This window comes from Lichtheimia ornata (genome assembly GCF_029851405.1).
Source record: "Lichtheimia ornata isolate CBS 291.66 chromosome Unknown scaffold00048, whole genome shotgun sequence".
Lineage (NCBI taxonomy): Eukaryota > Fungi > Mucoromycota > Mucoromycetes > Mucorales > Lichtheimiaceae > Lichtheimia > Lichtheimia ornata.
The window spans coordinates 162,825-173,864 of NW_026695368.1; the positions used below are offsets into that span (position 1 = coordinate 162,825).

Genomic DNA, 11,040 nt, shown 5'->3' on the forward strand with positions numbered 1-11,040 from the left:
TTTGGATTTGGATTTGGTAGAGTTCAAGTGAATGTAAACACCCAAATTTGAATGATCCTCCGCCATTGTCATCTATGCATCGGTTTAGACATGCACAACATCCACATTTTGGGTCGCCGACAAAAAAAAGGATGTGAATCCATGGTATAGACACCCGAATGAAGGATGAAGAATCATAACATCAAGGTAATTTATCACAAGAAAAAGAACAGGATGTACCAAAGATCCGAGTGGGGGAGATGTAGTGATTGCCAATGATGAAGCTCAGTCCAATACATGCATCTCTTTCTTTGTGCCACCTGTCGCGGTTTGAGAAAGCTGGCTTATGCATCCAATCGCTAAGGCACGTGCTCTCACACGCTGAATCCTCATAGGCCTTTCACCCTTCGGTCTCTGGATTCACAGTTAGAGATTGGATCATGGAATGGTTATTGTAAAAAAGCTCAAACGAATCGATGTGACACTTTGTGTGCCATTGCTCGCGTTGTAGGACAAGGTTTTTGTTGTAAGGGATGAACAAGTAAATAAAAGTCAAGATGGGTAGAATGTAAAACGCGTTGTTTGGGGGAGGAAGAAGGATCCTTATCACCTTGCTATAGAACAAAGGATCAAGAAAGAAGGCAATGGGTTCATTGTTGATGATCCGGTCATATCCATTGTCATGTAATTTGGGGGAGTAAAGGGGAGGGGAGTGGAGTAGAGGATCTTGTTGCATACACCCACATATAGGTCTTTTCTCGGGAAGCCAAAATAGAATACACACTTTTTCTTCTCTTTTTCTTTTCTTCCTTTCTCTCTCACTCACTCTCTCTCACACACCCACACGCACAACAAGCCCCTCGTCATGAAGTTTGGGCAGACATTACGCACCTCATTATACCCTGAATGGACTTACTACTATCTTGGTAAGATAACGGACTATTTTTATTATCAATGGAGAAGCGACCTTCTGACATGGCCATTTACAAAGCATACGATGATCTCAAGGCATTTCTGAAAAAGGAGTCTCGTGGTGACCAAGAGTGGACTGAAGAAAACGAGTCTCGATTTGTGGAACGACTGGAGAAGGAGCTTGATAAGGTGTACAGCTTTCAACGTGTCAAGCTTGGAGAAATCAATCGACGCATCGAAGAGGAGGCACGTGAAGTGGAGGAACTCTGTGGCAAGGAAGCTCCTGAAGAGGATGAATTTACAGCATCAGAAATCGAGCTTGGTCATATTATTGCCGATGTCCATGATCTGGCCAAATTCACTCGTCTCAATTATACCGGTTTTCTCAAGATCATCAAGAAGCATGATGTAAGAATACACCTACATATCTACTACCATCAGGGTACTAAACTATATATGTCCATGTCTACTTTAGAAAGTGACGAAATGGAAACTCAAGCCCATGTTCAATGTGCGTCTCAATGCCAAGCCATTTTACAAGGAGAATTATGATGCCTTGATTGTACGTATTTCCACCTTGTATGATCGTGTGCGTACTCGTGGCCAAGAACGTCGAGGAGATTCAGCAGCGGGTGGCAAACAATCAGCATTTGTACGCAACACAACTAAATACTGGTAAGTTTGAAGGCTGTTGTTGTTTTTGTTGTTGAGACATGTGGCGTGACAAGTCAAGTGTTTCAGGGTCCATCCAGATAATATCACGGAGCTCAAGTTGATCATTCTCAAACACTTGCCAGTATTGGTGTTCAATCCCAACAAGGAATTCGAGCCACAAGATTCAGCCATCACCAGTATCTACTACGACAATGACGATTTCGATTTATACATGGGACGATTGGAAAAGACCGAAGGTGCTGAAGCGATTCGTATGCGATGGTATGGTGGCATGGATTCCAATACAATCTTTGTGGAGCGCAAGACACATCGTGAAGATTGGACGGGTGAAAAATCTGTCAAAGCACGCTTCCCCATCAAGGAAAAGTATTTGAATTCATTCCTGAGAGGCGAATACACCACCGATGAGCTCTTTGCCAAGCAACGTGAACAAGGAAGATTATCGAAGAAGGAGATTGATGAAATGGAACAACTTGCTCAAGAAGTGCAATACACCGTATTGACCAAGCGATTGCACCCCATGATGAGAACATTCTACAACCGCACAGCTTTCCAATTGCCAGGCGATGCACGTGTGCGTATTAGTTTGGATACAGAATTGTCATTGGTGCGTGAGGATAATATGGGTCGTACGCGATCAGGCAACAATTGGCGACGTACCGATATTGGCGTGGATTATCCCTTTAAGCAATTACCTGACTCGGACATTTGTCGATTCCCTTATGCCATTTTGGAAGTCAAGTTGCAAACACACGTGGGTCAAGAACCTCCTCAATGGGTGGTGGACTTGGTGAATTCACATTTGGTCGAATCCGTACCCAAGTTTTCAAAGTTTATTCATGGATGCGCTACCTTGTTGGAAGACAAGATCAACGTGTTGCCATTTTGGTTGCCACAAATGGATATTGATATTCGCAAGCCACGTGTGCGCAAGTTTGGTGTATTGAGACCTGCCGATACAGCGGGTAGCAGTTCAGCATCCGGTCATAGCGGTGATGAGGATCATATGCAGATTCGAATGATTGCTGAAGCGACAGAGACAACACCCATGCTTTCATCATCATCAGGTCAAGATTGGCGTGAAGACCCTGAACATACCGCATCCTCTCGCACACAAAAGTTCCTCAAGCAACTATCACCTGCTGGACTACAAAAGTTGTTCAAAAAGAGCAAGACCACATTTCGACGCAAACCTACAGGCACAACTCGACGAGCCGCTGCTACTGCCAAACCTCCACCTGTCAAGACATTCTTCGCCAACGAACGCACATTTTTGGCATGGCTACAATTCACATTATTACTCGGTGGTCTTGCTGTAGGCCTGCTCAACTTTTCAGATAACATTGGACGTGTCTCAGCAGGCATGTTCACGTTCCTTTCTATGGGAGTGATGGTGTACGCTCTTTACAACTACCATGATCGTGCCAATCGTGTTACCAAGAATGAGACTGGTGAATATTCGGATAAGTATGGCCCAGCAGTGCTTACTGGATTTATGGTCCTTGCCGTTACCATCAACTTTTATTGTAAGTACATGTTTGGATTGGATGGGGGTAAGCATGGGTGTACTAATTATTGTGATATCTAGTGCGATTGTCGATGGACGGTGGTGTTGAATGGCATAATGGAGAATAATCAAATGTATAGTTTAGCATAAGCAATAAAAGCAAATTGTAACAACCTGACATTGTAGAATCGTGTGATTATCATGAAAGGATCGGGGCAAATGTCCAATAAGCGTGACATTTCCATACAAAGGGCGTGTAGCATAGGTAACAAACGATTGGTGGAATAACTTCAAGGAGTAGTAGTAGCGTTGTGTGTGTGTGTGTGTGTGTCCCAATCCCACCCCCAAGTATGAACTCCCCCTGATTTCTCATTTGCTGCATCAGCATCATCACCATTTTCCTTGCCAGCAGCACAAGACATTCTTGTTTATCATTTTCTTTTTCAAAGTATACCGGCGACAGCAACCACCACAACCACTACAGCAGCAGTAATAGCATGTTTGCTCGTGTAAGGCACCCAAGTGCACCGTCACCTGGGCATGGAGCATATACCCGTTTACAACAACAAGACGATTTGGACGATGACTATGACGATCTGATCGCTCATACTTGTATTGCTCGCCATCCCAACTCTATCCTTGTCTCCAGTAATTATCACACAACGACTGTACCCATACTTCCAAAAGGACAATCACTACCAGACAACGAAGCAACCCATGATCTCCAAGATGAGCAGCAGCAAGAACAAGCCGGTGGTGGTGGTGGAAGTGGAAGTGCCAGTGGCAACACGTTTACGCAACGAGCATCCTTTTCAGCCAAACGAGCAGCCGAGTTACCAACAGCCACGCGACAATTCATCCAAAGCAAGTTACCCTTTCGACGCAAAACAGCAAATGAGGCGTCCTTTGCATCATTACCGAGTGTGATTATGGCAGATATTCAACAAGGAGATATGCCAGGTCAAGCGGATCCTTTACTCAAAGAATTGCCTAAACGAGGATGGACCATTGTACGTCGTCGTCGATTTCGAGGTCGTCGTCGCATGGTGGGAAAGAAAAGTACTCGACGTGGTAGCTTGGATGATGATACAACAACAGCACATGATCAACATACACTCGCTTTTGACAAAATGCTGATGCCCACTGATCCATTATCGACATCCGTATTTGTCAAATGGGACCCAGCTTCTGAGGATGCTACTACTCCCGGACACATTCCGTCGATGCATGATACTTATGCTGTGCAACAAGCTCCCAAGGTAAATAGAACAACAATCATGCAAACATAGGATGGATGGAAGATCTTATTTACTCTTGATAGGATATCCCTGTCAGCAAAAACGAGTTCTCCACCATTGTTGAATCAGTACGATCAGCCATTCAAGAGGATATTCAACCTACACGCATTAGCCAAGGATCAAGTGGATCCTACTTTTGTCGCAATGGTCGAGGGAAAACAGTGGGCGTTTTCAAACCAAAGAATGAAGAACCTTATGGAAGATTGAATCCCAAATGGACAAAGTGGATCCATCGTCATTTATTTCCATGTTGCTTTGGTCGAAGTTGCCTTATCCCCAATCTCGGTTATATTTCAGAAGCAGCATCTTCAACCATTGATCGTCGTATTGGTACTCGCATTGTGCCTCATACGGGCGTTGTTCATCTTGCATCACCTTCCTTCCATTATGATTATCTCGATCGACGTTCAGCCTCTGTGGTTGGCCTTCCACCCAAGATCGGCAGCTTCCAATGCTTCCTTGATGGATTTAAAGACGCCAATGTTTTCCTACGAGAATATCCTTTTCCTTCGGATCCATATACGTCATCCTCCTTTGTCAGTCGTGGAAGTTCAGTATGGGGTGGATGTCTAGGGCAACAACAAGAAGAGGAAGAAGAGGAGGAGGAGAATCAAGAGGATGATGTCATTGAACACCAACAACACCCACACCATGGATATCCTCGAGTACCTGAGATGAGTGAGGATCATTTGGATACCCGTCAACGACAATCACCCATACCCAGTAAACAACGACCTTTTCGATGGACACGTCATTTGCAAGATCAATTCAAGCTTGAATTCGAACAACTTGTGATTCTCGATTATCTTATTCGTAATACAGGTAAATTAGCAATATCACTCTTTATGCTTCATGGATATTGATAAATGGTAATTTAGATAGAGGATTGGATAATTGGATGATCAAGTACTGCGAGGGTGGTAGCTCAAGTGGAAGCAGTAGCCCGACAAATGGCAGCAATGCAACATTGACAGATACAGCAGCACGTGGATACATTCAAATTGCAGCCATCGACAATGGATTAGCATTCCCATTTAAACACCCTGATGAGTGGCGATCTTATCCTTATGGATGGTTGGCATTACCTGATGCATTGGTATCGCGTCCCTTTTCAGCAACGACAAGACGGCAATTCCTAAAGGTGTTATCGGATCCAGTTTGGTGGCGTGACACTGTGCGTGAGCTGCATGAAATGTTTCAACTTGACTCGGACTTTGATGAGCACATGTTTCAACGTCAAATGGCTGTTCTCAAGGGCCAAGGTTTCAACATTGTACGCGCACTTTCAGATCCTAATGCTTCACCTTTGGACCTTGTCTCCACTGAACGTGTCGTTGTGAACCAAGAGGAAATCCTTATCGAATATGATGAACATTTGATCAAACAACGAAGCAACAAACAACCCGGGAACACAACACCCGAACAACGTCTTTATCGTTCTCCAAGACCACATCATCCACCACAACCAGCAAGGAGGTTACGAACCAAACGATCCACTTCCTTCGATTTAAGTATGCATCGTCCACAACAACATACAGCGGATGATGATGAAGATGATGACGATGATGAAGATGCACAACAACAACGTCAACATAATGGATATCGACCTATTCAGCCTACTCCAAGAAAGAATCGAGGATGGGGTCGTGTATCATTGGATATTGGTCGTCGAAGGAGGCGACGCATCATGCGTAATCTTCGTTTGGGAAAACGACATGTCGGCAGCGATGGTGAAGAGGAAGATTCTTCCAGTGACGATGATGATCATGATAATCCACGCAAACGAGTAACTCTTATTATGGAAACCATTGAAGTAGTCAAGAGCCGCACTCCTTATTTTACATGTTGTTAAATAATACCAATGGTACATGTATACCGAGTTTCTTTTTCCAATTATACGTACACTTTATATACTTTTGAAGAGAAGGGTTGTATGGGTGAATATAAGAAAGAGTGAGGTGGGGATGCTACATAGTCTATGATAAATGCGTGGATTGACCAGGAATCCATTTACGTAAAACCTCGGGTATCTCTACTCGGCCATCAGGTTGTTGGAATGTCTCGAGAATAGCGATCATGACACGAGGTACTGCGATAGCTGTGCCATTCAATGTGTGACAAAAGTGTACCCATTTCTCTTTAATGTGCCATGGTACACGCACGTCCTTGGGTCCTACTTGCTCCTTGAAATCAGATGACAGGTATCGGACGTCCAATCGTCGTGTTTGATAATCAGTGCAATTGGATGTGGAAGAGATCTATCATCATCAAAGTTAGATGCCATGGTTGCCATGGAAACATAGGATCCATCTTACCTCGCCCCATGCCTTTCGACCGGGTAACCATGCTTCCATGTCATATTTACGATAAGCACTTGCTCCTAATTCTTCCGTGGGCATATCCAAAACACTACATAGCATAACCATACATTAGCTCTCTCACTCTCACATACCCCTTCTTCCCTTGAATTACCGGAAACACAATCCAAGATCCGTAAAGATATCTTCTTGTAGACTCCTCAATTCTTCAAGTACATCATTGCTTTGTTGTGGCGTGGTGACAGCAAATAATTCCACCTTGGAGAATTGGTGTACGCGATAAAGACCACGTTCTTCAGCTGATCCATGACCTGCTTCGGCTCGAAATGCACGACCAAAACCAACGACCCGTTGTGGTAATTCTTCTTCCTTGAGCATCTTTTGGGCAAACAAACCAGCAAGTGGGATCTCGGCTGTACCAGTAAGGCATAATTTGGGTGCCGTGGTATTGACAGTGCTGGCAGTGCTGACATCGTAAATTTGGGATGCTTCTGATTTGCGTGGTTGGAATCCACAGCCATAGGCCACCGAGGTACGAACAATATCAGGTGTGATCACAGGTGAAAATCCACGTTCGGTAGCCTTGTGCATAGCAAATTGGATAAGTGCCATTTCAAGCCATGCTCCACCTTGTGTCAAGTAATAAAACTTGGACCCGCTCACTTTGGATGCCTGTGCAAAATCCACCATGCCCAATCGTTCAGCCACTGTAAGATGATCATGCGGCTTGTTGACAGGCGTCCCCACCATCTTGATCAATTTGGCCTTGTCTTCACTTCCCACTGGCACATCAGGATGCGTATCATTCGGTACCAAGAGCGCATTCGTACATAAATCCTCTTCCACCATGGCTAATCTCTCTGCAATCTTTTTGAGCTGTTCCTTGTACTTTTTGCCCTGAGCAATATGCGTTTGGCGTTCTTCTTTGGACTTGGCTTCTCGAATCAATCGATTGGTAGCGTCGCGTTCTTGTACAACTTGTTCTTGTTCTCGCTCCAGTTGCTCTCGTTCTCCATACAATGCACACACCTTGTCCACGTGATCATGATCATATTTGCGCAGCTGCATATTACGCTTGATGACCTCGGCGTTTTCTACAAGTCGCTTATAGTCCAGTTGTGGCGGGATCCGGTGAATGTCTTCTTCGATCGCAACGGCAGCTGTAGTTGATTCGTGTCGTCGAGTGACATGGTGCTGTAATGGAGTCAATGGCAACCGTGTAGCTCGCCGTAATAAAGGTGTACGACGACAAGATATGGAGCGAGAAAGCATCGTCTTTTGAGAGGGTCGTTTGTGTATATTCGATAAAGAAAAAGAGGATGAATGAAAGCGGTATCTGGCATTGATTGTCAACCGCCGGGGCTTTCCACGCTCCGTCAAAAGCTAAAGTCCCATTCTGAGTCTTTCATTATCATACCACTCTCTCTCTTTCATTGACTACACACACATACACAATGAACTTTTTCCGTGCAGCCACTCGTACCGTAAGTCTCTTTTTTTCATTCATTCAGCTCGAATACACTTGAAGTGTAGCCATGATCGAACATTGGAAACCTTCATGGAACGATCGAACATCGATTAGTCAGGGCCCTTCAGTAACACTCGTTTTCTATGAATAGTCCTCTCTTTTGCGTCCTACCATCAATGCTCGTGCCAATGCTCCCATGTGGGCTCGTTGGCTCTCGGATGATTTGCGTAAGAAGCTTGATCAGGTAAGCATGTGCTCTATTTACAATACACAACCCTATTCATTCATTGTTTGTATGCAGGATGTCAAGTCCAAGGACATTGTTTTGTTCATGAAGGGTACTCCTGAGCAACCCATGGTAAGTCTCAACAAGAATGAACTACATGGATGAATATCTAAAGGATGGTTGGTGTGTTTGTGTGTGAAATCTATAGTGTGGTTTCAGCCGGGCGGCCGTTCAGATCATGCAAGTGCAAGGTGTGGACTTTGACAAGGTTCAAGCTTTCAATGTTTTGGAGGATCCTGATTTGCGTCAAGGTATCAAGGAATACTCGGAATGGCCCACTATTCCCCAAGTCTACATCAAGGGCGAGTTTGTTGGTGGCTGTGACATTTTGCTCAATATGCATCAATCCGGTGATTTGGAAGACATGTTGATCAAGGAAGGCATTGTCCCTGAAGAAATCGTGGATGATAAGCAATAGATGTTTTGTCATTTTATTCCATTCTATTACAATTGTGTTACAAACAATGAGATTGATTCCTTCAACTTGATGCTAATGGATGCGGTGGGGTATGGATTGGAATGGGACACTTGTAAACGAGCACTTGAATTAGCAGAGTCATCATCTTAAAAAGGTCGTCGACGTGTGTACGAGCAGTCATGTTGAGTTTTATATACGCTAGCGCTATACAATCACCTGCGAGAACCAGATCCTCCCCCAAAAACTTATTCCTTTCACTATATTGTAGCAAGAGAGCGGGACACATGGCTCTTTCGATCAACGTTTTGGACTTGCAACGCTTAGATTGTAGCCAAGTGCAGTGCTAAGGAACCTTGAAATGCTGCTTTAATTTCCTTGTCACGTCGTCAGCAGAAAGCATGAATCACGTAAATACGGCTGAGGATAATAATTGGACTCATTCATCACACGAAAGAGTTCTCTGTAACCATGATTGATCTTGTACGATGATCAGCATCTGCTTCGAGAGTGATGGATTCCATTGCTTGATGATAGATGTACTCTATAAGCCAGCAGGAGCATGAAGGCATGATTAGGAGGCTGGTTGGCACGATAGACGTATACGAAAACATAACGTTACAATCATGATAATGGGCACAATGCTGCATAGCTCATTATCCCCAGGCTTATAACAAAGAAATCACTTGCCCACCCTGACGAATGCATCATTCAACACCATATAACTATCCGCTGACCACATTTACAAAGAGCCATTTTACAACCATAATTGCATGGTTTATATCATTTTTGCATCGAGAATCATATAGTCTTGAAAGTACAGTTGGATGTAAACGGGTGGGGACGTGTTCGGCAATCAAAAGTCATTATGCCACGGTCGCTCCGCAACAGTTGCCTCGTTGATTGTTGCCCAGCAACACGCGCGCTCTTTACATTACACCTTCCACACGAACACAGCAGCTGTCAATGGTGAACGCCATCCTTCCAAAGGTACTTGTTAAACGCTTCTACAGCAGTGTTTAGTAGTTCGCTAGCTACTAATGCAACACTCCACATTACCAGACGTGGGTAGCTCTTTACTTGCAACAACGCATTTCATTCGGCGCGTGTTTCGAGTCTTTCTCGTACAACAAAGGTAAGCCCAGTTCACTGTTAAGGAAGAAGACCAAACTGACACGTAACGTTGTTCTATTTAGACAACCTTTTATTGGGCAATGGCTTAATGCTGGTTGAGCTAAGGTGGGTGGGGGGTTCCAATCGATCTGTTTGGGTTGATCGAGCTCACTTGGCTTCTTTTCGTTGCCGTCAAACCCTCAGGCCCTTTTACGTGGTGCATATGGATCAGCAAACAGCGTGGTGATATCGTTGGAAGCAGGTATAGATGAGTTCCACTTTATTCGACTGCCATTGCTCATATTACAAGTATGTCCTTGTAGCACTTGGAACAAGGCCGTGGGCAAGAGGCTGATGATGGTATACTTTTACAAGCATATGAATCACTAATGTGTGTTTAGAATGTGTGGATTAATCAAGATACAAGACCATACTTCAAGAATGGCCTATGCTGCTGAGGTTCTTGTGGATTGATGGTGCTCACTGGCCAGTTGATCGGGGTAGTTAGACGTATGCACGTGCTACTTGTTGCCGTAAAGAAAACTTTGGGTATTCTTTGGGTATTCAACCGGTGGGTGCTGTCGTTCGCTTGAAACTCTGTCAGCTCCTCAAGAAGCGTGGTGTTCAAGATGGTTGTGGATCGTAAGTATGATTATTATGGCTTTATTGAGATATGAATGATGGCTAATTTGTCATGTTTCTGAGTATTGGATATGTGGATCAGCAAGGACGTGGATCAACCAAGGACGTGGACCAGCAGGACGTGGATCAGCAAAGATGTGGATCAAGCGAAAGTGTGGATCAGCAAGAGTGGATTAATCAAGGATCCGAAGACCGTACTTCAAGGATGGCCTATGCTGCTGAGGTTCTTGTGGATTGATGGTGCTCACTGGCCAGTTGATCGGGGTAGTTAGACGTATGCACGTGCTACTTGTTGCCGTAAAGAAAACTTTGGGTATTCTTTGGGTATTCAACCGGTGGGTGCTGTCGTTCGCTTGAAACTCTGTCAGCTCCTCAAGAAGCGTGGTGTTCAAGATGGTTGTGGATCGTAAGTATGATTATTATGGCT

The 11,040-nt window shown here is 44.4% G+C and overlaps 5 protein-coding genes across 5 annotated transcripts in view; 4 read left to right on the forward strand and 1 right to left on the reverse strand.

The window, feature by feature from the left end:
- Positions 1-844: 844 nt before the first annotated feature.
- O0I10_008818 (uncharacterized protein) lies at positions 845-3,201 on the forward strand (the record flags this gene model as incomplete). The annotated part of the gene is made up of 5 exons (XM_058488819.1): positions 845-905; positions 971-1,299; positions 1,367-1,566; positions 1,633-3,092; positions 3,155-3,201. 5 exons carry the CDS (start codon positions 845-847, stop codon positions 3,199-3,201), a joined length of 2,097 nt encoding a protein of 698 aa, XP_058340445.1.
- Positions 3,202-3,570: 369 nt separating this feature from the next.
- O0I10_008819 (uncharacterized protein) lies at positions 3,571-6,223 on the forward strand (the record flags this gene model as incomplete). Its single annotated transcript, XM_058488820.1, has 3 exons — positions 3,571-4,332; positions 4,395-5,193; positions 5,250-6,223. The coding sequence occupies 3 exons, from the start codon at positions 3,571-3,573 to the stop codon at positions 6,221-6,223; spliced, it is 2,535 nt and encodes an 844-aa protein (XP_058340446.1).
- Positions 6,224-6,347: 124 nt separating this feature from the next.
- Positions 6,348-7,961, reverse strand: O0I10_008820 (serine-tRNA ligase; the record flags this gene model as incomplete). The annotated part of the gene is made up of 3 exons (XM_058488821.1): positions 6,348-6,629; positions 6,687-6,780; positions 6,844-7,961. The coding sequence occupies 3 exons, from the start codon at positions 7,959-7,961 to the stop codon at positions 6,348-6,350; spliced, it is 1,494 nt and encodes a 497-aa protein (XP_058340447.1).
- Positions 7,962-8,143: 182 nt separating this feature from the next.
- On the forward strand, positions 8,144-8,861 carry O0I10_008821 (Grx4 family monothiol glutaredoxin; the record flags this gene model as incomplete). The annotated part of the gene is made up of 4 exons (XM_058488822.1): positions 8,144-8,173; positions 8,309-8,401; positions 8,459-8,515; positions 8,592-8,861. The coding sequence occupies 4 exons, from the start codon at positions 8,144-8,146 to the stop codon at positions 8,859-8,861; spliced, it is 450 nt and encodes a 149-aa protein (XP_058340448.1).
- Positions 8,862-11,006: 2,145 nt separating this feature from the next.
- O0I10_008822 (uncharacterized protein) overlaps positions 11,007-11,040 on the forward strand; it is a gene marked incomplete at both ends in the record, with an annotated part of 424 nt that continues 390 nt past the window's right edge. Inside the window, one exon of the mRNA XM_058488823.1 lies at positions 11,007-11,019. Within this exon, the coding sequence (XP_058340449.1) occupies positions 11,007-11,019 (13 nt within the window). The remainder of the gene's footprint in view (positions 11,020-11,040) is intronic.